Source organism: Lissotriton vulgaris, chromosome 5 (assembly GCF_964263255.1).
Source record: "Lissotriton vulgaris chromosome 5, aLisVul1.2, whole genome shotgun sequence".
In the NCBI taxonomy this organism is placed as follows: Eukaryota; Metazoa; Chordata; class Amphibia; order Caudata; family Salamandridae; genus Lissotriton; species Lissotriton vulgaris.
Window position 1 is genome coordinate 1021496798 of NC_141693.1, and position 26775 is coordinate 1021523572.

General features: G+C 42.6%; 1 protein-coding gene across 2 annotated transcripts in view; it reads left to right on the plus strand.

Annotated features, from left to right (window-relative positions):
- The window catches only part of LOC147711924 (prominin-1-A-like), a 487531-nt gene that overhangs the window by 386279 nt on the left and 74477 nt on the right, over positions 1 to 26775 (plus strand). For both annotated transcript variants that reach the window (XM_086922649.1, XM_086922650.1), the window contains exons 14-17: positions 6157 to 6248; positions 13410 to 13494; positions 17360 to 17506; positions 24335 to 24400. In XM_086922649.1, the coding sequence (XP_086778775.1) occupies positions 6157 to 6248; positions 13410 to 13494; positions 17360 to 17506; positions 24335 to 24400 (390 nt within the window). The remainder of the gene's footprint in view (positions 1 to 6156; positions 6249 to 13409; positions 13495 to 17359; positions 17507 to 24334; positions 24401 to 26775) is intronic.

A 26775-nucleotide genomic window follows, 5' to 3' on the forward strand; every position in this document is an offset into this window, starting at 1 on the left:
TACATAAAAGCAGCCCATCATCATTACAAATCAAATCCCTTTCCCCCTCTATAAAATGCCTCCACTGTCCAATGAAATTGAAACTGAGCAATGTTATCTTACCAAGCGGTTCAGGTTCAGTAACTATATCCTTCGATTGTTCTTGAAGATAGTAATGGGCAGTGGATTTCTCAAAAGTTAAACATCTAGTGCAATATTTTGCCAAAGCAAACTCAGTATTCCACCTGAGGGGTAAAAGTAGCAAGACGTAAAATATTTAGGCTTAATTTAATACATAAAAGCTTACCTAACAGCAGCTGTATGACACAGAGAGGTTTGGACTCTGAGTTCCTTTAACAAGTAAGCTTTGGATACACATCACTACTAGAAATAATTCAATTGCCTTTTTCGGAATGGGAAAAATGTTTTTAGGAGTGGGCGATAAACTCTAATCGGCTGGCGGAGTTTTGCCTGGAGTTTCTTCAAAACTCTGCCAACCACTGGGTAGCAGAGATTTTTCTTGCACGCGACTTGCCAATGTTAAGTTGACGAGCATGAGAAAGAATTTTCATCCTCTATCGCGATTTTCAGGTGCTAGAACGCCTCCTGGTGAGATTCCACAACACATGTTGTTGAGGCAGGGTGCAACCGTTCACGTTGAGAAAGCTGCCACTCAATCAGAAAATCTATTTGAGCAGCAGAAAGAAGCAGGACTCTCTGGCAATCACTGAGATGTGCCGAATTCCACTTACCTGCGGACCTCCGTGGAATCGAGCTGAAATTTTAAGTAACTCTGCGAGTTCCATCCACCCCTAAATGTTTCATGAAATTGACCACAAATAGGATAAACGCAACGAAATCATTTATTTTAATTTTATGGAAGAGCTGACAAAAAATGTATGGGTGAATGTTTTCATTTTCTCACCCATAGATGTTTTGTCTAAGACCTTAAACAAGAATGTCCAATCGACCCTGTCAAAAGCCTTCTCTGCATGAAGTGAGAGGACAGTAGTGGGCCCTGTCAAAAGCCTTCTCTGTATGAAGAGAGAGGACAGTTGGCATCTTTTTTTTATTAGCATCCTCAATGATATTAGAAGCTAGTCTCATATTATCTCCAGCTTACCTTCCTCTGAGAAAGCCTACTTTTTGGGTGGATATTATTTTGAGCCAGAGTGCGTGGACTCCTCCTACCAGGATGGAGGTGAACAGCTTTATGTCGCATTTGAGGAGTGCAATTGGTCTGTAAGACCCACATTCTGCAGGGTTCCTGCCTGATATAAGCAACAATATTAAATGGGATGGCTGCATAAAAGCTGTGACTACCTGTGATGTTAAAAAATAATTAAATACCCTCCTCAAGGGTTTTGCCAAATATGTTTGTGTATGTTTTGTAAAAAGAGAGGGGAAAGCCGTCTGGCCGGGGGCTTTACAGCTGGAAATGTCTTTTATTGCCTCTTGCACCTCTTCTAATGATATTTCTTCTTCCAGTGAAGTCATGTATTCAGGGAGATAGGATCCTTGGTTTTTGGGAGAGTAGATGCTGACACTTAAGGAGCACTGAATAAAACCTCGTAAAATATCAAATGGTACCTCTCTAGTGGTGTGTTTATTAACCTTTTCATCCACAAACTCTTTGAGTTGCTTTAATTTGTATGCTAGCAGCCTCTCTGATAATAGTTTTGTTGAATAGACAGTCATTTCCGTGATGTCTCGCTCATGGCTAGCTGCAACAACTCTCCCCACAGTTACCACATCTCCCTTATTATTCTTAACAAGCTACCCTGTTTGTTGTGCTGTTCAGCATGTAGGAGTTGCAATGCTAATCTTTTTTGCATTTGGCCTAGTGCTGTAAAGTGGCTGAATGAGATATCAAGTCACCTCGGATGACCACCTTGCCAGCATCCCTTATGGTGGGATCAGATTGCCCCATTGTTATTTATTGAGAAGTACTGCTCAATTACTTATTTAACATTTTTGCTTTCTGCCAGGTCGTGAAAAGATATCTTGTTGAGTATCCATGGGAATGGATATGCTTTTTATGGTGGGAGGTTGTTTATATATGATAATATTTGTACTCCTATTTTGAGTTAAGGATATTAAGTTGACTCAACCTAAGCGGTCTCGTATTCAAAGTTATCTGTGTTAGTCTGCCCCCACCCCTCCACCAGAAGCCCATGCTACTTTCAGTCATTTTTTCTCAAGTGCGGTTGAATAAAAGATGCCCCATGACCCGTGATGCCTGTAATTGCTTAAAAATCTATATATCTACCTTTTAACCCTTGATGGACACATTCCTGCTTCTTTCGACGGCCTCTGTTCAGGATCCCTGATTTCCTTCAGCATCTGCTCCATTAACTTGCGGGTTGCCAGGTGAGTTTTTTCAGCTTCTGATATCTCTCTTGTGGAACCTGCAGAGACAAAGGGGTGACCACCCCGTGGTTTGTTTTTGTATTTGGAATGGAAATGGACAAGTAATCTTTTTATGTCCTCAGTAACACAATGAGTTTGCTCCAAGAGGGCTATATTAACTTCTTTTTGTCTGACCCACTGAAAGATAGTTTGTTGTTTTACTGGGGAGTTGAGTCCATGAACAACCAGGGATATCCTGGTCAGAAGAGTTGCCGCATCCACTGCCATGCCATCATCTCAAAAGGAGCCTCTTGTAGGCATTCTCTGTGTAAGTTGATTAACATTTCTCTGTGCTCCCCCACCAACTTCCCTTGCAAATGTCAAGGTTCAGATGAGTGCCATCTTTATCTCGTTGATGATGGAGGAGACAGAGTTATTTTTCTATGCTGCTGAGGATTTTTAGTTGGTTCCATTCACCCCCCTCTTTAACTGAATGGGGTCGGTCAGCCTCAGTATCCAGTGTCCATGGTACAGTTATGTCCAGTATCTCGCGTGGCTCTTGTATATCTTTTACAACAAAGTTTATAACTTTGACCAAAGTGTAGGCACAAAGGTTACCTCTATCTGAAGATTTGTTTTTGCATTGAAAGTAAGTTGATTTCTCCTTGAACTCTCTTAATCTGGCCAGGGTGTGCGGAGAAACATCTTTGAAGAATGTGATTGTGTTTGAGAGCTTAGTTGAGGATCTTCCCTTTGTCTTGGAAGTAGTGAACCTGTGTACGCACATCCGTTTTTTGCATTTTAGAAAGGCTAAAATCACTTTTGGGTGTGATCTCCAATGGATGACTTGCCCTTCTGGACATTGGAGCATCTGAGCGAACAATGCCTGGATATGAGATGCTAGTTCCTGCTTGGGTATATCTTTGTTGATGCCTCAAACACGCACATTGTTGCGCCGTGTATGGTTTTTGAATTCAACGATTTTTTGGGTCATTGCTTGGTGCTTTTGCGCTACGGCTCTAATTTGAAGGGCCTGTTCATCCGGCCAAACTGGTTGTTCAGCCAGGCCACCTTCTACATGATCACGTCAGAGTTCAACCCTTTGGAAAGAATGGTCTGTTTCAGAAATTGTTGCAGGGATCTTGTCTCAGGGATTTCAAGTCCTTCCTCAATTCTTGAAGAAGTATTCAGATATCTTCTTTTATGACAGGGGCCTGGGGATCTGTCGACTCTGCCACTAGAATTTCTTTAGGCAATCAGAGCTTCTTTGAGCCTGGTTATTGTCAACCTTTTGGATTTGTAGCACTGCTTTATAGGAGGTGTTTTTTTGGAGTCACATTCTTCCCATTGTTTCCTGCCATCTTGAGCGGTGAGAAATCAGTGTAGGAGTTAAGAGTCTCTTTTGGGGACTTGGCTCTTTACTATGGACTGACTCGCTAAAAGGCTGAAGTCTGAGAAGACTTCCTCTAATGCTTGGAGCTGCCCTTCATGCACTGTGGGGTGCAATATTGCTGAAGCTATGGGCATGAGGGGAAGAGCAGGCCTTCACTCATACCGAGGGATGGTGCATGGCCTTACCTCTTAATAGGTCTTAATGTCGCCAATGGAGCAGTCCTATCTTGATCTGTTCTGTGTGGGACTCCAGCGGTCTTCTCAAATCTCCCTGCTCCTGGGGCTCCCCCAGCCCCAGGTCATAAGATTCAACTCTTCCAGGGTCTGCTGCATTGACCGCCTAGTGTTGTTTGTCCACAGCTTCAACTCAAGTTGCTAGACTGCTTTACCCCTCTGTCTTCAGTTTTTTTCCCATCTAATGGCCCATTTTTTAGGCTAAAATCGATTGATTGCGGGCTCGGCGAGGGCCCAGACTCTTTCTTGAGGGACTTCGCCCTGGCCACGCCCCAACGTATGTACAAATTAAATTAATAACTTGTTTGAAAGTGGCTATAAAATCTATAGTTTCTAAACCGGATTTAAAAAGAAGCGAATTGGTAGGTGTACTAAAGGTAGTGATAGTTACCTTTTCAATTCAGTGAAATGATCCATGCGTATAAAATGGCCCATGCACCAATGTAATTTATCATTTGAAACATGTGGAAGAGCACGTTAGTAATAACTGGACAATAACCGAGGAAAGGGGAAAGTAATTAATACAAGAGTGTGACTGGCACTGCTGATAATGGCATCGTACATCAGTAAAGGATGTTGACAGATGACAGACAGGCATGCACTGATGACTTTCCCATTCCTTCACTCTCCTCTTCAGTGCTTTGTTTATAATGCTGCATGGAAGCCCTGTGTCCTTTCACTTGAGCCGCTCATCATTCTACCAGCTTGCAGTGCAAGTGACCTATTTGGTAGAGGTAGCATAGAATATACAGTAAAGCAAGATTATTCAGGAATCTTTATGTTATTACTGTGCATTAGGATGTGCTTGTCTGACTTTATTTACAAAAAAAGCAAGACTCTTAAATTGTTATATTATATATAGTGGGTAAGTGTTAACTGAAGGAAGGTTCCTCTCTTTCATAACAATAATAATGATAATAATAAAGATAATAACGACAATAATCACCATTTAATAATGAATAACTGGCAGCAACTTTGATTATAATATTATTAATCTTCATCATCATCACAGGCTCAATATTTACATTATTAGTACTGTCATTTCATTTAACAATTGTTGCTGTTTAAGGCAGATATGTTACTACTTACATTATTACTACTTATTTAATTGGGGCTCAATGTATGTTCTTGAGAAGTATGAAATCCTAAATTGATCTGCAAGCATTCCAAATGATGACCTGCAGATCACACAGATGTCAGCAGTGAGCACTTCGCTCAGAGTCATATAGTCAGCAATTTTATGTGATAGCGCTGCAGACGAATGTCCCTGTCTTTCGACGCTTTCCTTGGTAATTTACATTTCGTTCACTAGAAAATTGCAGTATGTAGCTTGAAAAAAAGTAATGCAGTGCTTGCTGTACTCTGTTTTGGTTCTCAGCGGCAGTCATAGAATAACTTTCCTCTTGGTTACTGGAATTATGCGGCCGGGGTGTGCCAAATTATGGAGCAGTGTTTGTAAACCATGTGGCAAGAAAACACAAATTATGCTGCGTAATGCAACAGATTTTGTGATCGTATTACTTCACTGTTTTTCATTTTTAACTCGTTGGCAGTGTTTGGACATTGGTTGCACTTCAGCAAAAAGCAATACAAAGTTGACCAGTCAACCTTTGTGAAGGGCCTTCCAATGCGCTCCAACATGTGTTGCTGAGTTTTTAGTAACTTTTGAACCGTTTTAGCTAGAAACAAAGCAGATGATGGTTTATGTGGCCATTGCAGTCAATCTAGAATTATACGAAAAAAGGTGTGGTCGCACAATTGCATAATTCAAGTGGAGCTGCTTATAGTTATTGGTCCAGTATTAGTCACCACTTATCACAGGAGAATGCATGGGTGTCGAGCTGTAGCCAACTCTACTTTCTTGGTAATGGATGCAGCCCAGTTTCTGAAACAAGTATAAAGGGGAGAAGAGTGAGACAGCATAAATTAGATAGAAAACAAGCAAAATCAAACCAAGTAAGTCAGGTATTACGTTTACCATAATCCTCTTCACCTCACACACATATATAACTCTTACATCTCCCAGGTGTTGTGATGAAATGGCTGTTGGCTCAATACATATCCTAGGAAAGGTGTATGGTAACATTAGCTTGCATACTGTGGAATCACTATGGAACACTTTGTCACCAGGACACCTGTACACCTTACATTAAATATTTTATAAATGGCCATCTATAATTTTTCTTGCTTTCTGTCTTTTAGGTTATTGATACTCCAGGTTTGATTCCAGGATTCAACCTATCAGGAATGCTGGGCTTAAAAAACGCGTCTCTCAATGTAACTACTCTTTACAAGTATGTACACCTTTTACATTTATCTGCATTACAATGCATGTTCATGGGATTGCTGCATAAGAATCAAACCTATGCAAACATGCCAGATATGATTTTCTACGATAATATTTTTGCATATGATATAATTGCTTATTAATAGTATGGTAAATAGTATGTTAATAAGCGCACTGGTGAGGGAATAGATATTTGTACCAATATAGATTAGGTAACGCGCTAAAACACCTGCAGCATAAGCTTTCCATTGCACCCTACCAACATGACTTAACCATGTCCTGGAATAAAGCCACAAGAACAGAAAAATAAAGTTCATGCCCTTACCTATCGTGTTCTTGGCCTCTTCAGTGAGGCTGTCATTGTTAAACTTAGTGCCAACTTTGATAGTTGATTTGTTATTCTGAATATAGGTGTACTCCCTTTGCATAGGTCATCAGAAGATTGACAAATTGAGATAATTTTCACTACTAGCCAAATCAAACTTGAACCATTGAACAACCAGCATTATCAGTTGTCACCTGAGATCTTAAAGTAAATCATCTTGATCTCGTCTTCCACACCATCCTGGGTTCATCCTGGTCACAAAGTGAAACCAATCTTCATTACATGGTCTTATCGGATAATTGCACATCTTGTTACTCTTTAGCCCAAAGTCGCAGGTTTGTGGCTCCATTCTCAGAGGGCCTTATTCAGGATCTTCCATATTTGCTGGCAATACCTGTATTTTTCCTATTTTTTGTTGTTGCTTAGATTCCTATTTTCAGCTATACAAACCACCTAAATGGGGTTGCCTGTTAACTATCTCTATTAATATGGCATATATAATTATAAAACTGGACGTTTTGTAGGTTGGGCAAATAACTCCTTTATTGAATCAGCTTAACTAACACCCGCTCTGCTACCTCTTGCTCTGTTTACCCAAAGGTATAGTCCTCGAACAATCCCCATCCGCCTGAGTCGACTCCTGGTGGCCCACGACGCTGGGCACCGCACCGACACCCACGGACCACGCACGCAACCTGGGATTCATCCTGGACTCCTCCCTCACGATGACCAAGCAAGTCAACGCAGTCTTTTCCGCATGTTTGAACACCATGCGCATGCTCCGAAAGATCTTCAGGTGGATCCCCACCGAAACCAGAAAGACGGTCACCCAGGCTCTCGTCACCAACCGTCTGGACTACGGGAACACCCTATACGCAGGAACCACAGCCAAACTTCAGAAACACCTTCAACGCATACAGAACGCCCCTGCACGACTCATCCTCGACATCCCCCGCCACAGCCACATATTCACCCACCTGAGAAACCTGCACTGGCTCTCCGTCTGCAAGAGGATCACGTTCAGGCTGCTCACCCACGCACACAAAGCGCTCCACAACATGGGCCCTGAATACCTCAACAACCGCCTCTCGTTCTACACCCCCACCCGCCAGCTCCGCTCAACCAACCTCGCCCTCGCCACCGTCCCACGGATTCGCAGAACCACCACCGGAGGAAGATCGTTCTCCTACCTGGCAGCCAAGACATGGAACTCCCTCCTCGCACACCTACGACTGACCCAGGACCATCTCACCTTCAGGAAACACCTCAAGACCTGGTTATTCGAGCAGTAGCGGCACCCCCCCTCCCTTCAGCGCCTTGAGACCCTCACGGGTGAGTAGCGCGCTCTACAAATGTACTGATTGATTGATTGATTGGTTAAAGGTGACTCAAATTGTATATTCTTTGATGGCCCTGTCATTGCCCAACTCTAATTGATCCCCCAAGAGCACAATGTGTAATAGCTATAAACGAGGTGAATGTGTTGCTGACTGATACTTAACACTGACTTTCATCATACTAGCCACAACCTCTACCTATGGCCCACAATTTTCCATGGGTTCATGTAGGACAACATTTTGTGTGGTTTAATGACCGGGTCACAGACCAGAATGAAGGAAGGACAGGTATTTATTTCTGCCTCAGCCGCCTCCCAGCTCCAACTGCCAGTTTCCTGACTACACAGAACACTCCATCACCAGAATTCTGTGAGGTCATGAGAATAGAAGAATGTACATCACACACATAGTATACACAGCAGCATTAACAGGTATATACTAAAGTGAGAACATCACACATGTTTCGCTCTTAAAACAATAGATAAACATATATATTCAAACTATAACAAACAATACATCTAAAATAATGCTTAACTTGCTTACAATTTTCCATAGTCTTTCAAATCCTCTGGAGTCTTACATTTATCATCACTCATAGATTTATCAGTAGTTTTGTTTACCAAAACCACTCTCCTTGAATTCCAAATCCTGCAATCTTCCATTGTAACTGCATTTCTAAATGATTTGATAATTGTCCTAGATTCTGTGAACTTATAATCAGACTGTGCACCAAATGGAGCTCGAATTTTTATCCAGTCTCAACCTGCATATCTCTCACCCCATGCCTGGCAAGAAAATCTCTTCCTCGCCATCATTTTATTTTGTTCTCTTTTCCTCGATTCTCCCTGCACAGACACATTACCCAACCCTGGTTCTAATCCATTCACCCTGGAACCAATGCCAAATTGGAGTTTCTACCTCTGAATAACTCAAAAGGTGACTTTTCACTTAGGGTTGTGGCTTGGTCAGTAAGATTGGGTGCGAGGGGAGAGCTTCAGATTTCCAGACAATTACGCTAGCATATAATGTTAAAATACATTATACGACAAGCAGGGCACATGAGAGGGGTGTAAGGGGCAGCAGAAAGGGAGAGGAATGCAGATTAGTTTGAGTGCTACATGAGAGAAAGACAATATTTTGAAAAATAATCAACATTTATTAGGACATTCAAAACAGGGATGGGAGCGTGTGTGTGTGTGTGTGTATTTTTGTCAGTATTTGCATGCAAATATTCCAGGTGAAATCCGACAGACATCTCACAATACCCAACTGAAAGCACCTGCACTCAGCTATTCATCAGAAAATACATTTATTAGGGGGTGTAACACCCCGAAGCTACACCCCTATTTCCAATAATCCCACGTGGAGAGATACAATACCAATCACTTTTGCAGCTCTTTCTCCCAATCCACAATGCCAATTGTAGTCCTTCTTTGAGAGTCCTATCAAAACTCACCACCATCCCATTCTATTCAAGGTGGTACAAAGCAGAATTCTTATGTTTTATTCCCATATTTTTAAGAAAGTCCTCAAACTCTTTAGAACTATACTCTTCCCCATTGTCTGTTAAAATACTTCCGGGGACCCCTTTTCATCTGAACAAGTTGTCAAGAAATCTAATGATAGCTCCTGTTGTTATTTCACCAACACACACAACCTCAGGGTACAGAGAAAACAAATCTATCACCACTAAGAGGTAAGGAGTGTCTGTTTCTCCCTTTAATGGGCCAACTAAATCCATTGCAATCTCTTGTCAAGGTCCATTGGGTAGTTCTATGCAAACCATGGGCACAAATCTCACCTATGAATCTTATCGCTCTCCCTACACACATAGCGTTCCTGTATCTTCCTTTCGAAATCAAAATCAAAATCTGCCCATCAAAATCTGTCTTTATTCTCTCCTTGGTTTTCACTATACCCAACTGTCCTTCATGGACCATATCAGCTATCCTGCCACATATTTTACTAGGAACCACCAAACTGTCCCCTCTAAAAATGAGATCGTCATGATATGCTAACTCTTATTTAGTCATCCAAAATGGCTGAACTTTCTCATCCACGTCAAACTTTATCGGCCAACCATTCTGAATAAATTAAATTATAGTTCTAGGAACTTCATCTTGTTTGACCTCCAATTTCCACTCCTCTTCTGATATTGCCCCTTCAGTACCCACACAAACTCCTTCACCTGACTATTCAGCATCATCTGAAATTTCCTCCAGATCTTCACTTACTGGAAACAACCGAGAAAGACAGTCAGTAGTACAGTTATGTACCCCAGGAATGTATTCTTCCACAAAAGTACATTCTTGTAACTCAACCACCCATTTATGTATCCTTGCTGACACATTGTCCAACCTTTTCTTAATACAAATTAAGGCCCTATGGTCTGATTCCAACATGAAATGTCCGTCCCAAAGGAAATGCTTGAATTTTGTAATGGCCCAACATACTTTTGAGGCTTCCCTTTTGATAAGAGAATAATTCAATTCTGTACCCCTTAAAGCCCTGGTCGTACAAGCAACTGTGTTCACTGTTCCACCCACTATTTGTAACAGTACAGCACCCATCCCCTTGCTACTCACATCCATAACTACCTTAGTCTGTCCATCAGCCACAAACGCTTTAAGATTCAGCGCTTGCTTCAAATTATGTTTCACACATTCAAATTCTTTTTGACATTCAGGACTCCATACAAATTCAATTCCTTTTTTGCAAAGTCTAAGCATTTCCTGGGTCCTACTCGAAAGAGTATTTATGAATTTGCACTCGTGAACAAGGGAGTGTTCCTGAAACGCGTTGAGTGCTATTTGCCATTCTGACCTGAAAATAAACGGAGGTTGACTGCAGCAGATTCTGTGTCCGTGATTGCTGTCCTGCTTCGAGTGTGAGACGGCTTTGGTGCATTTGTTTGAGGCTGCCTGCCTCATCACGGACCTCCGCCATGAAGTGGCTGGGGAAGGCACTGTGAGCAACTGCTCACAAATTTTGACTTCGTTTTTTGATATATATATATATATATATATATATATATATATATATATATATATATATATATATATATATATATATATATATATATATATATATATATATATATAGAGAGAGAGAGAGAGAGAGAGAGAGAGAGAGAGAGATAGTCTAATATATTTATGTTTATTTATTTACAGCTTGTTAGTAAAAACAAGTTTTACTTACCATTCAACATGGGCTCAGAACTAGGATTAGCAAGCAGAGTGCAAGAGGCATTGCGATATAGTGATAAATGCTTCGAAGTAAAGTGGAGTGCATGTTGTGCTGAGCATTCAGTCTATACGTCACCAGTTAATGGCAGTATCAATGAAATGCTCCGCATGGGGCAGGAGAACCAGAAGACTGTCAAGGGAAGAAGGGAAGGCTCTGCAGAGGGGCAGAGCAGAACTTGAGACTCTTTTGTTTCATCAACATTTGAAGGCGAGAACCTGGCCTTTAATTCTGTTTTGGTCTGCATCAATATCCAGCGCCTTATATACCTATACATCTTGAGTGTACAAATGCAAAGGAAGAGATGGTGTAGATTCGGTCATTGCAATGTAAATCATTGTTTTGTGCACCATCTTTGTGATGGCAGTGCATGCATCATACGCTTCTAGCTATTGAGCTGACATTTTGTTAAAAACAGGTTTTTCTGCTGACCCTCTTTGGGCCTTTTCTCTGTTGTGATGGAAACAAGCACATGCACAGCCCCTGTATAGTAAATTAGCCTAGTCCTAAAATAAGTGGGAAATTAGACTGATCGGATTTAGTAATTAAATACAGGTCAAGGTTTCCTTAGGGATATATTGATGTGAGGTTCTAATTTTGGCAGGAAATTGTTGTCTGTTTTGGCAGCACATTGTTTTACAGTGTTTTCACATGAACCTTTCCTGCTGCTGATTTGAGGACCCCTGTGCCCTGGGAAAGAACTGTCAGTGCCAGGGGTATGAAAGTGCAGGATATATAGCTAACCTTAATTGACGTCCATTCTCCCACGCGTGTCTTTAAGCAGTACAAAGTGGGACTTCATGCAGCATGACACACATCTCCAGTACTAAAGGCATGGATCTCGCTCCCTCGCTTAAAGTTAGAATCCAACATATTAAGCTAAGACTAGTGCACAAGGGGGTATTCTACCTCCGTGTGATGAAAGGAGTCCCCTGACCTTCCTCCCAGTCTGCTGCATGTAAGGGCAAGGGGGAACCCCTGTAGATAGGGAGGAGGAGGAAATAACCAGCTCAGCTCAGAGCTGGTGAGCTTAACCACCTTATTCTTATCCGCTATCTGCCATTTTTGAAATAAGTGAAAAAATCACCTTGCCTAATCCAATGAGGTGTATGCTTGGCAGGGAAATCAACCATCCGGCTTGTGGAATCCCCACCTCCTCCCAGCCTGTGGGCAGGTGGCATGCCTTTGGCAGGCGGGCCCTACCACCATCCTCCACCAAGGGGCCAAACAATTGTCAAGATGACCATCTAGGAGTATTTAGCCCTGTTGGACAACTCGATGAAAATGAGGAGTAAAGATTGGATACATTAGGTCTGAGAAGAGCAGAATGATATTGTCTGATGTGTAAAACACCTGGACACAGTGATTTTTACTATGACCTGAGAGAAACCTACATAAACAAGAAAACTAGTAAAAACAATTAAGGTGGCATGGAGGAAGGAATGACCTAGAGGCTGTATCTTGTAAGATACCTCAGTGTGTAAGGACCTCCTGCTGCATTACTAGGTCCACTACAACGCTTACTTACAAGCCCTGGTCTGCATTTTGGGCCTGAGCCACAGGTGACTGTGACTAATAAGAGAAAGGGACAATGGCTGGCGTCATTGATTGACTAGAGGTTAATTCATCATAAATGAGAGAGGAAGTAGCACCAACTGTCGGTAAGGCCTCCCTCATCACTATCCATCCCTCAGGGGCTCCTCTGCTCTTTGCTAGTGTTTTCAATTAGTCGTGTTTTGTGAAATTCGAAGGCAGCCTGGTATAACTGCATTCTGGGAAATTCAATTGTGTGCCCCGCTTCCAATATTTCAATACAGGTGCTCATATTGCATGTGTACCTTAATTAAACCAACACACTTGTTCTCTCCTACAGCAGCTTCATTGTCACTTTATGAATAGAGCAGAAAGTACTGTTTCTGACAATCATGTCAATAGAGGGGCTAGCTGTTCCACAAAACAAACCAAGTTAAGTAAAGATGCATTCCAATAGGTTTCCAATGAAATGAAGAGGTTCCTAAAATGGCTGTTACATTATGTAACTAGAACCAGACATATCAGATTACTGTCTAATGATTTCATTTTCGTAGTTCATCCCATCACCAGCAGACACTGGTCTTCCTGATGAGTCCAGATATTGTTGTACTTTACTACATTTTAGACCAAACAATGACCCTCTCATGCATTCTATATGTGAGACTAAATTACCAATCATCGAACTTCCAATTGCCCTATTTATGCATGCCATTCTCTTTTTTCCTTTCAGTGAGTGCCAGAAAAACCAACCTTTGTGGAGTGTTCTGCAACTGGATCAAACAGTGCCACTGGAGAAGTATCTAAACATAAGCCAGGTGAGAGCTATCATAGAGGTCTTCTGCCTCTTCAATGAATGCCTCATTCCTCTGATCTGTTTACCATTCCCATATTTAGTAACAACAGGAATAACAATGATGTGTTTATTTTATTTATTTGCGGAGCTTATAAAGCGGGGACCATGGGGACACTAGACAGCGGAGCGCTTTACAATAAGACGATAACCATAGGCTGAGTTAACAGCTAGTATCATCTGAGAAGCAATACACATTTCAAGGGGGGACAAGGGGAGAAGACATGAATATTTATTCTAACATAGAATCTGAAAATGGGTTTTTGATCTCTTCAACACGTTGGAATGTCTGGGTTCAGCCTCTGTTCTGGTGTCAGCTTCTACTCTTTGCGAGCCAAACATGAGCTGGTGTCATTCATGTTTTTTTACTTCTTGGCTGAGGTTTTTACGAGCAGAAAACTGGGATTAATGCTCATTGACCTTATGCCTGCAGTGATGTGTGGTTTCTCTTTATGGGTAAGAAGGGAGGCCCGAAGGGCACTATGGGTAATGCTAGCTAATTTACCTTTAATTCTGCCATTTTGAGGGTGCCAACATAAGACTCACAATGTGGTCATGTGGCTTCTTCCGTGCCTCTGAAGACTTAATGGGCTAAAGCATGAAGGGGAGAATTGTATTTTATTTTTATTTATTTTTTAAAGTTTTATATAGCGCTGGCTAGACCCGGAGGTATCAGAGCGCTTTACGTGAGTATCAGATCATAGTTACAGATTACATCGTTACAAAGGTTACACAGTGATTAGAGCATGGCAACATAGTTGCTTGTAAGGTCGTGATAAACAATAAGCACAAATACGTAAGGGGAAAAGCAGGCAAGGGGAGAAATTCAGGGGAGGGGGTAGTAGCTGGGGAAGTAGACAGACAATGAGGGAAAGAGAAGGGGAGGGTGAGAAACTCTTCATGGGAAGAGGAGGGGAAGGTGACGGGACTATGAGGACCCAAATGTTCTACATCTCTTCTATCCACTAGGAACAGTCCTAGAGCTAGAAATGCTGATGATAGTAATAATAATGACTAACGCAAATACCAATAAAAATTGATCATAATAATAATGGCAATACCACAATGGATAGGTTATGTCATAGGTTACGTTTTACACATTTTGCTATTTGTATGTAATATTCTGGTCCTAGACAGTGGTAGAATTTCTGCCTTCTTTACATCCCGTTTTCTACTAGGCCTGGGCAATGTGTATGGTTGTTTCATGTAACATTTGCATATCTTCTGTCTGTTTCCACCACTTCATCGCCCCCTGCCACAAGAACTCCCACCCCAAGCCTTCCTCTTCGTATTAATAAAATGTACTGAAATTATGTTTCTAAGATTATTTGTTGAACCATTACCCTTGGAAGAGTCTATATCATTACCTTTTTCTAACCCAGTCCCTTAGTACTTCCATATAATTGTTTTGAATCCCAAATTCTTGCTTCTTATACATAGGTTCGAATTTTTTTTACCTAACTACAAAGGTTAGGTGCCATACATATATTTAGCAAACAAAACAGGTGATGGATCGAATGTGGATCAATGTCACACATTCACCCCAGTCCAAAGATCTGGGCCCAAATCCATCGTTTTTTTGCACTCCACACCACCCTGGGTTAGACAATGGCGATATGCAAATCAGCTCTGACCCTGTGCCCCATGGGAACAGTCCAGTCCGAACTACAAAACCATGTCCTTCCCAGAACGGAATCAAGCATCAGAGGACCAAACATATATTTAGAGCACTCGAAAATTAAACCTGGAAGAAATATTCACGTATGTAACAAATCCCCAAAATTTTCTATCATCACTTTCAATCCAGCCTCGCTGCCTAATTTGCATATTTCCTGACAGGATAGCATACTCCTTTTTTTTGTCACTCCAGTTTAAGATGCTGTTTGTTACAAAATTCAATCTTACCTTTTTGTGGAGCACTGCACGAGGCTCAGAATGACGAAAAAGTAGCAATGGGTAGAGTTGGTTGCAAATTCTCATGACCCGGACAGTAAGTGGAATTCATAGTCACTTAAAACCGACATACATATTTCTATATTATCTGTTTTATATAGTGATGTAAAGTTGTGCAGTAGGTAAAAGATCCATGCTCCGGAGCATACATTAAAGACTACATCTAATCAGATCAATATTTGTAAAGAGCCAACTGCTGCATGCTATTTTTATACAAGCAGATGCTTTTGAAGCTTAGAGCACCTCTTTGCAACCTGAAGTGCTCTCTAAAGGGAATGATAACAGCATCTTAACAGCTAACATGACAGCAGTGTGCATTGGCCAAGGAGGCCCATCTTCCATGGGGTGGTGGTCAGCCACCCCTGTCAGCCTGGAGGTCTGGTTCATGTTTCCAGTCCAGAAGAATTAGAATGTCTGAGGGAGACGCGACCTCACTAGGATCGCAGTGAGATGGTCGCTGCTGCACCTCATTCAACAGTCTCCCTGTCTAATATGTGCTGCAGTGTATGCGCCCTGCAACCAAGCTTGCATCCGGTGGAGATCCTCAAAGATGGTGAGAACCATCCAGCTTCCATCTGCTGGCCAGGGAGAGACCACAGGGATTCACAAGCCCACCTCCCTCCCGAGGCAAAATGCAATCCTCCCAGGAAGGGATCCACAGACCCCAGAGGCAGCTGAAGTGCTGCTTTCAATGAAAACATTATCCTGATGGTCGCTATATCTCCATACTGGGGTGCTCATTTCCTTCTCCCGCGCATAGTCACTTGCTGCATAAGTGGTTGCCAGCTTGTCCTCCTCATAGTTCCCAGGCTGCCACCGGTCACCGAGCGAGGGTCAGGCTGCCTCACAAACACTAGCAACCGGTGAGTATAATTCCTCTCTGACATTCGGTTGCAGAGGCCTCACGCCCTACACTGCTCAGCTCTCAGAATGCTATCTCATTCACAAATAGTCCCATGTGCATGTCAACAGGTATGATCTATGTGTGCACCCCAAGAATACATTGGACCCCACAGTGAATACGTTCCTAGTTGGGCAAACTAGTATGAACACACGCTTGCTCTTTCACTGGGAGGGGGTGGTGGTGAATAAAGAAATTGCTTGTTCATAGTAGACAGTTTGTTGTTTCAACATTTTACATCATGTTTCAAAAATTGCATCCAGCTAAGCTTGTTTGAGGTGCCCTAGCAAGTCAAAAGACTACCTTATTGCCCGCAAGGAAGATCTGAGCCTCGAGGTGAGGCACACACACCCCAAACCCATGTAGGCTTGCTATCTATGCTAAAACTCCCCATGGACATTTCTCATCACCACTCTTTGCGTCACATTACGTAGCCTCTTTTGTGCCTTTACCCAACACCGTGCTACCAGTACAAGATTACTGCTGATAATGTTATTGTTATTAATGTCATCATAATTATTTTCCTTAGGCTTTCTACCACTGCCCAAATCTCTATTCATCTACAGCATGTATTCCATTGTAGGCCCTTACCATTCTAATCTGATCTGTTCGTGTAGCTTCTTTCCAGTCTCTTTTATCAGCCACTGGAACGATACTGATTAATCGTTGCATCCTCACCCTGACTCTCAGGCCACTTCCTCGTCTAATACCTAGAGGTCAACCCCTATCTTGGCTGGCATTTGTTCTACTCAAGCTCCATCTTCTACCCATTACTTTCTTCACCTCTTTTTGTCTATGTTCAATGGTTCATAAGGTAACATTGCTGTGTGATACTTGTACCCCACTGGTATTCTCATGCACTGTGTCCTGGAAGTATCTATTGTGAAAGAGCAATAGAAGCAAATGGAAAGAACATGACTTGACCTGCAATCATCTTCTTTATTACATTTTCAACATTCATTTCCCTTAACCACAGTATGAAAACAGCATAAACTCCAGCTTCAATAAAATGAACATCACCCTGGATCCAATAACATTCCTCACAGACCAGCAGAAAGTACTCCTGATGGACATTTCCAACTCTGGCATCGATACCCTCAACTTCACAGACATCCAAATTCAGGTGGGCATAAATGGTACCTTGGTTGAAAAATACAGCCTAACAATCTGAGGAAGAATCATTTAATGAGTCTTTGAGAAAGCTAGCCATGACAACTTGCTGGTGCACAAGTATGTATGCCAAGACTGCTGATGGGATGATTTGCCACCCTACACTTTTCCACCAAGCGCTTTTGATTTATTTGTGATTTCTTTATAGTAAGCACCACAAAGGTAATAGTCGCCAAGCACAAAGCGTTGCCGGAAAGTCTTGTGTTGGGGGAGCTCGGGCAATCGTTGTACAGTGGTGGGGAAGGGAATTATGAAACCCTTGAATTGTGAGTTGCTGGTGTGAAAGTTGAAAGTTCTCTCGATGGTGAGTGAATGAATGGTATGTTCCCTAGTTGTTTCTTACAGCTCCAGGGTCGAAGGGGCAGATTTACAAACCCCTTGTGTCACTTTTGCGGCGCCATTGTGTCACATTTGTTATGCAGCGATGGCCCAAACATTGCAGCCAATTTACAATGTGACAGTTTGAGGGAACTGCATCACGTTGTAAAGCCCTGGGACATGCATAATGTATGCAGGGTAGGCGTTCCTTTGCAGGAAAGCCTTGTGGAAGTGTGGCAGTGAAATCTACAAGATTTCACTGCGCCACTTTTAGGATGCCACTGCGTCAAAACATTACACTTGCTTGAAGCAGGCGGAAGGAGTGACGCAGTATAATGAGTATAGGCCTCACCATGCATTGCTGGAGTTGCGTCGTGCTTGCGGCATGACTCCAGCAATGCGTGACTTTTGCTCCAACAGATGCGTCAGAATTTCGGACTCATCTGTTAATCCTTACACCATGGTGCACTGTATTGTAAATACGGCTCATCCATGGAGATGCAAGGGTATCGCAGGCTGGTGCAGGGAAACTGACGCATCTCTACAGATGTGTCAGTTTCTTGTAAATCTGCCCCAGAGTCTTTAGTTTTATCCAAGTAAGGCAGTCACATTCACACATGTGTAGTTTAAGCACAGTATTTTGTTTTGATTCTGTTTCTGACTTGGAGCCCATACAGTATGTGGTGGTGGAATATATTTTACTTAGGTAGCAACACAGCAGGTTCCTGCACATTGTTTCTTTTGGAGTCTGGCTGGTCACGGAGGCCAGCAAAGAAGATTTTCACATACTCACGCTTGTAGTTGCATAGTGAGTCCAGCTCAACTGTATGATGCTCAGATGGTTGGAGGGCATTTTATCACTTATCACATTTGGAAGAAACTCACATAGTCATTGTGCTTCTGTGTGTGTTTATGCTAAAAGTCATGTGTAGGAACCCATCTAGATTTTTGACTAAAATGGAGCAGGCAACTAACTCATTACATTGAAAAGATAGTTGTAGTGATGCATGTGGTACAACCCTACAAGGATCTACATATCAGCACCATTCAGTTTGATCTTGCTTCTCCCATTCATGTCTTCAGAGAGATTTAGGCTGATAGCAGAGAGGGTGAAATTGTCTTGTGCTAGTGACTTTCAGGTTAATTTGGGTGGTGATCAACAAATGAGAGAGAAAAGTTACTTTTAGGTTTCTGATATAGTGCATGAAGTGGACCACATTACGTTGAAAGGTAAAGGGATGCCAGTCCCCCATGACCGGGGAGAGTAAGAGATGAGCACTCCCAGTTTCACTTTGTCCTCATTAATTGAGGAATGCCTGATATGAATTCTAAAGAGCTGGAAGCACCAGTGGCACCTGGAGAGGTTTTGATAAAGATATGTTCAGAAATAGTGTCACAGGATGTAGCGAGTTCAAGGGTGCACATTGCCAAGCAGTTAGTGTCAATAGTGACAGATGATAAGGGAACTATTTGAGCCATTGGGTCAATGACACAGTTGATGTGGATGAAAGAAAATATTGATCCTTTTGGGCTCCAGAAACAAATCCACTGGTGATAATAGCTCCTACTGCCTAGGTATTGGGTATCTGTGTAACATTGATCTCTGTGGATAATTTTAACCATTGGGGGAATCTTTAGAAAGGCCCAAGTGCAACTGGAAGCAATCAGGCCTACAATGATGGTCGATGGACCAGATATACCAGGCAGAAGAATATTTTATAATTTTACAGTCTTTTGTATCCGATATGTTTGAGTACCTGAGTCCAAGGCAGTTATTTGCAAATTACTGTTCTTTATAGGAATGAGAATAATGCCAAGTGAACCCACCACCCCATCAAACAGAATCCCACCCTTGTGGAAATGTTTTTTCTTCAATGTGCTTCCAGGGCATCTGTGACCCGATGTCCTGCCACTGGTGTGCACTTGTGGGAAACAGTCAAGATGCCAGAGTTCAAAACCCAGGAGCCACTGGGCTATCAGTAGGGGGCAGTATTTGGCTAACGTGCCTGTACTCCATAGTGGCCCTTAGGTGATGCTTTAAAGGTAGGTGCCTTTGTCTCAGAAACCACCACTTGCAGTCAAGATTTTCTGGTGGCAGAAGCACAACTGCGAATAGAGACACATACAGGGAACACCACAGAGACTGGTCCAAGCTGTCTACTAGACACTGGCAGAGGATTTTTATCAGATATATAACTGGTGATATTTCCAGAGCTATAGTCAATGAGAAGCCGGGCGGGTCCAATGGTACCAGAATCATGGTGACCTCCTCCTGTCACCAAGGTAGGGACTCTGACCAGGGAAAAAGTCCAGGTTTGCCAGGACCTCCAGAAGGTGAAATAGGAGATAGGTAGAGGTGCCCTCCAACACTGATGCAGATTTATCCTTTTCAGTCATGGAGGTGATAGAGTAGCTCCTCAACCTAGATGTCATGCTGCTGGTTTCTGGCGAGCTGGCTGAAGCTACCCGATGGCTTTAGGGGAATCGATGTCCATCAAGAAGTTTTGCACACAGGTCCTGCCAGTCAGATGTACCTTGGCTCTCTTCTATGGATTCACTCCATCTTCTCTTGGCAGGTCCAATCCAGCTTATCACTGACAGACTGGGTTTCCTCTTGCTACAGGTCCTGCAATAAGGGGGTTCCACGGACTTCCCAGATTAAGCCGATCTTGAGCGGAGAACAACAAACACTAATTACTTTTTAGTATAGTTTCACCTGCTGCTGGTGTAAAGGACCTCTTCAGAGAGCATGGGCGGAAAATCCGTTACGCTCGCGGATTTTGCGGATTTTCGGTAAATTCGCAATCCGCGAGATCCGCGAATTTCCCGCAAAATCCGCAAATTCGCACGCAGCGGATTTTTTGCTGCGTGCGGTGTAAGCTCGCAATTGCGAACTTACACAAAACCCTCGCAAACTGGCAGAAATCCTTGCGAACTGGCAGAAATCCTTGCGAACACAAAAAAAGCATTCAGCATCTTAAAAGTTCAAACTCATGATTAGTAACCATTCCCTGTAGTGCTTCCTGACAAGGGCCCCTCCAGAGTTCAGTTGCTAGTTGCAACAATTATATGACCCTGCTCTGACCCTCACAGCAGGCTCATAGAATAGCTACAAGTAGGCCACAAACGTCCTGGAAAAAAAAACTTGCACTCCAACAGAAAGCAAATTACAGATAAGGAAGCAGGTGCCAGACTGGAATTTTAAAACAGTGACACATTAATAAATCAACCCCAAATTAATTCATGTCAGTTGAAGCAGGCAGGTGTGCTTGCTTTTCCCCCCATAATCTATAGTGATGATGAACCAGAGGGTGGCATTGATGCACCAGAGGATGGCATGGGTAAAACAGAGGGTGGCAGGGGTGAAACAGAGGGTTCTGGGAACCTGTGATGATGAACCAGACGTAGAAACAACATAATCGTGACCGTTGCGAGCCGACATGTAAGTTCGCAATTGCGAACTTACACAAAACCCTCGCGAACTGGCAGAAATCCTTGCAAACTGGCAGAAATCCTTGCGAACACAAAAAAAGCATTCAGCAGGTTCAAAAGTTCAAACTCATCATTAGTAACCATTCCCTGTAGTGCTTCCTGACAAGGGCCCCTCCAGAGTTCAGTTGCTAGTTGCAACAATTATATGACCCTGCTCTGACCCTCACAGCAGGCTCATAGAATAGCTACAAGTAGGCCACAAACGTCCTGGAAAAAAAAATTGCACTGAAACAGAAAGCAAATTACAGATAAGGAAGCAGGTGCCAGACTGGAATTTTAAAACAGTGACACATTAATAAATCAACCCCAAATTAATTCATGTCAGTTGAAGCAGGCAGGTGTGCTTGCTTTCCCCCCCATAATCTACAGTGATGATGAACCAGAGGGTGGCATTGATGCACCAGAGGATGTCATGGGTAAAACAGAGGGTGGCAGGGGTGAAACAGAGGGTTCTGGGAACCTGTGATGATGAACCAGACGTAGAAACAACATAATCGTGACCGTTGCGAGCCGACATGTAAGTTCGCAATTGCGAACTTACACAAAACCCTCGCGAACTGGCAGAAATCCTTGCGAACTGGCAGAAATCCTTGCAAACACAAAAAAAAAATCCGCGAGAATTCGCGGATTTTGCGGATTGCGAGTTCGCAAATTCGCGAACGCCAGATTCGCAAAATTCGCCCATGCTTACGTGAGATAAATACTGAAGTAAGAACTGGCAGACAAGATCAATATATATTCCTCCGTGATGGTCACACCTGGCCGGTCAGTGGAGGATGCGCCAATAGGAGAGCAAGTTCCAGTGCTTAATCAATAATAATAATCTTTATTATCGTTATTATTATTAATGATAATAATTAATAATGATGGTAATAATAGTACATAAATGCCAGGCATTAACCTTTTCTTAGGGCCCTGATACTGGCAATGCCAAATATCAGGTTGTTAGGTACCAATGCTGCCTAGCTTATGTTCCTCCTCCTGTCTTGTTTCTCCCACCCTACAATTCCTGTCTCTTGATCTCATCTTCCATGCTATTTTTCATTAATTTTATGACTTTGTTCAGGTTCCTGTGTTTCTTTTCCTCCTTTCTCTCTTTACTGCCTTCCTCTCTCTTACTGTGACTCAAAATCTGATGTGAAAATTAATCCCCAAAAGTGTGTGTTGGTGCTCACCACCGGCAACCATCTGTATACATTTAAGCAATGGCAATATCTTGTGCAGCAGACACAGGTAGAGTCCAATATGCTATTGAACCAGCCAATCTGTTTGTACACAGTCAATCCACACATATACGCATTCAATACAGTCCCCCTTTATAAAGCTCCACACATGGTGAATGTAAAGGACCCCACCTATGTGGAACTTAACAGAACTATACATGGGGCGGAGTGGTAGGTAGTCTCCCAGCAAGAGCACAGATACAAAGTACCTATGTCCCCTACTAGAGAATGCATTCTCCACAGAGCCTGGTTAGAGAGGGCAGTAACCACTCTCACAACAAGGGGTGCACTTTGAGTTCCTGCTTGACCTCAGAATTCAGCTGTGATATATTGGGATATCATCAAGCTCTTTTGGCTTTAAACCCGCAGTGCTGTCCAGAAATGTACACGAACAGCTGGCACAGTTTCCAGCTCGCTGCAGAGGACCTTTGTCCTAACAAGTATGGTGGTGAGTGTGGTGTTGAAGAACCCTCCAATGGGATTTTCTAGTACTTAGATGCATGGCTGCTAGGATTGCATTGCTTGTGGTGTGGGGTGGCTGATGGAGTGCAGATTTTATGAGCCTGGTCTATGAGGTGCAGAAGAACTACTAGCTTCATAGATGTGGAGGGTGGTCATTGTGGCATTGAGGCGACTTTGAGGATGTTTGGTGACAATACTATTTTTGAAGTGTCTGGATTTTCTTGATAGAGGAATAATGTGGGTATTCAGAGGATTTGCGAGTGGGCAGAAAGGAAAGCTATTCTAGGACTGGAACATGGCTTTGAGACAATGACTTTGCCCGTGTCTGTGTGTTCCTAAGTGTGGCTTCATTAGGGTAGGTAGCCATGCACTTTGCCTCAGTAGGCAGCAGTCAGTTGGCGGGGTTGGTTGTGTGGTGAGCTTAGGATGATGTTGCCTGGTTTTGAGGTTCTTGGGTTTGCTTTATACAGTGAGAATATTTTGTGGGGTTCCATGAGATGGATCGAAAATATGGAAAGGGGCAAACAAGCGACGCCCAACTGATTAAGTGATGTGTCGATTTCTAAGAGGAGTTAGATCCACACATTTGACGCTCTCTGTTCTTCGCACCATCTTCCCCCACCTCTTCCTGCTCCTCCTCTCATAAATGTTCTGCTCTTTAGTCTCACAGGGGAAACACAATTTCAAATAGGCACGCCCTTTGTACTGGGCAGTTAGATGGGATGACGCGAGATGCAGTGCAGAATATTCTTGTTTAGAATCGCCACCAAAAAAGAGAAGGAACTGCTCTTTACCAAAAACAGCACTGGCCACGTTATTCTTAAACAGAGTTGTGCTTTCTTTTTCAAAAGACCAACAGTACACTGGCTAGAATAACCCTAGAAGTGAGCTCTACAATTCACTTGATTCACTGCTTGGGTTTCTGGACACCAGGAATAACAAATTGTAGTCACCCAGGTAGAAAACGAGACAGGGGTCGGGGGTAGGTAGGCACTTACTGGCATGCTATGCCCGATAGCAGGACAGATGACATTTCGCGACACGTAATATCGGAGGGAAGTATTAGCTCTGTTAAGGAGGAGGAGTGACAGTAGTTGTGATAGGAGTCCACATTTTTTAACCACGATGCAAACGACAGGACCAAAATCTGATTTATCGCAATATTTTACTTTATCATTGGTTTCGAGATGTGAGCCTGCTGTAAGAGAATGCGCAGAGTTAACACAGATGCTTTGTTTGTGGCTTGTGTTACCTAGTATTTGAACAAAATCTTGTAACTTTTACAGATGCAGAAAAATGTGACCAAGACGAACTTCGCTGCATTTGCATCGTTACTAAAGGCCCTGGCAGACGTGAGTAATAAAAGCCACCTGTGGACTGATAGGATCCTGTCTGAGCTTACACGATGCCACCTGCTGGCGAGAACAAGAGCTGTGCTGGCAGGACCTCCGATTTCTTTTTCTTTTTTTCTTTTTTTTTTAATTTCAAAATACTTTATTGAATTTCACCAGGGTTTACAGAAAGCATATATCAGGGTAACCATAATGTATCCTAGGTAAAGTTTTACATGTGAATACAACGATTGAGGGTAATGCTCCTTTATGGTTACTGTGAGGCTAATCACATCAAACAGTGACAGAAAAAAAGAAAAAGAAAGGAAAAATGAGAGAGAAAAGAAGGGAAGGGAAGGAAGAGCAACGGCTGGGCTACTTGTATCAACGCTTTTACATTTCTGTGTGTATGTTGGCACAAGGACACATGATATTGGCAGCTTTAGCCGAGTACAGGTAATAATGAGCATAACACTTAAATACAGTTATTTTAGATGGAATATATAGGTCTCAAGATATGATCCGTGGTAAACCCTTTGTTCATGGAGGTTCGTAAGAGTCTAGAAATGCGTCCAGAGAGTTCCACATCGTCCTGGAGGATGGTTTCCAAAGAGACATTTGCAATGCTGTGTTGTCTGCCCCTCAGAGGTGGATGATCCAGTTTATCCGGCTTTTCTATGATGTCTTACTCGTGTCCTTCCAGTTGGTAAGGACCATTTTCACTGCAGAGGTTAGTAACAGATCCAGTAGGTCTACGTCAGACTCAGATCTCAAGTTTATGCTTATACAGGCTGTGGGTAGATCCATAGTTCATGTAAACAAGTCAGTTATGAAGGCAAAGATTCTGTCCCAGAATGACTTAAGTAGAGTGCACTGAAAGATAAGGTGGGCTAAATCTCCTTTCTCCCTTTTACAGTTCCAACATGTTGTGTCATTACGTAGCCCTAAAGCAAATAATCGGGAAGGGGTCCAGAATGCCTTGTGTAGTAGCCAGTATTTGGTTTGGGCAAGAACAGGGGAGATCTTATTTTGTGAAACGGATCACCATAGTAAGGACCATTCCTGTTCCTTCGGTGGGGCTGGGGCCAGTTATCCCCAAAAAGGCTATAGTCTTCTCAATAAGTTTAGAAGTTTTGGGACGGAGAAGTTTGTATATATGTGAGACCTGGTGGCCCACTTTGTTAATATTTGTCACAAACAAAGCTATTGATGGTTGGGCGGAGGATAGTTTGGCTTTTATAAGAGCCGATCTGATTTTCAGGAAGTTGTAGAATTCAATGTCAGCTAGGCTAAATCTCGATTGGAGGTCTGAAAATGTAATTGGGTATGTGGTATTTTCTAATTGGTAGGGGAAGAGCATTCCTTCCCTAATCCATGTGTCAAGGTTTAGGCTTTTGCCTTTGTACAATATCTTTTAGACCCTTTAATACTGTTCTCCAGATTTTTATCAACCCTAAGTAGAGCAATTATTGTGTTTTAAAAATGGACTTGGAGGTATGTGGTTATAGTTTATTTGTTGTTAGGAGTGCAAGGGGGCTTAGGTTATTGAGGATGGCCTTCTCTAGCCATGCCGGGGTGCAGCCGGTACGTGGTGCTATCCAGTATGAGCCTTGTTTTGCCAGGAGGCCAACTGATAAAGTCTGAAATCCCCTAGGTTCACCCCTCCTTGCGTTTTGTCCACTCTTAATTTTTTGATCCTGATCCTTGCTTTCTTCCCGTTTCCGAGAAGATTATAGAGATGAGGATATCTAGTTTGCGGTGGAAGTCGTCTGTAAGAAGGAGCGGGAGCATACTGATGAGGTGGTTAACCATTGTGGTGATCATCATTTTAATAGTCTCGATTCTGTCCCGCCACGTAATGAATTTTGGTGACCAAGAGTCCAAGAGCTTCTTTATCTTCTCTAGTAGTGTTTTCTCATTCTGCTGTAGGGCATCTATTAAGTTGCTACCAAATTCGATACCTAAATATTTGATATAGCCTGTTTGCCATGTCAGCACCGACTCTCCTAGGATGTCCCTTGTACAGTGGATGTTTAGTGGTTTGAGTTCTGATTTCTCCCTATTTAGTTTGTACCCTGAAAAGCCGGAATATCTTGTTATTGTATCCATCAGGGCCGCAATTGATGCCCTCGGTTGTTCTGTTACAATTAATATGTCGACTGCATAGGCGGCTAATTTTATTTGGATGCCATTGATATCCACCTCTTTGATGTTAGAGTTTGCTTTGATGTCTCGGATAAGGGTCTCCAGTGCCAATAAGAATAAGGATGGGGAAAGTGGGCACCCCTGTCTAGCACCCTGTTGTAATGTGAAGGGCTCAGAGAGCGAGCCATTAATGACAATACGGGCTGATGGGTTACTATAAAGGACCATAACCATACGTATATAGTCCTTGC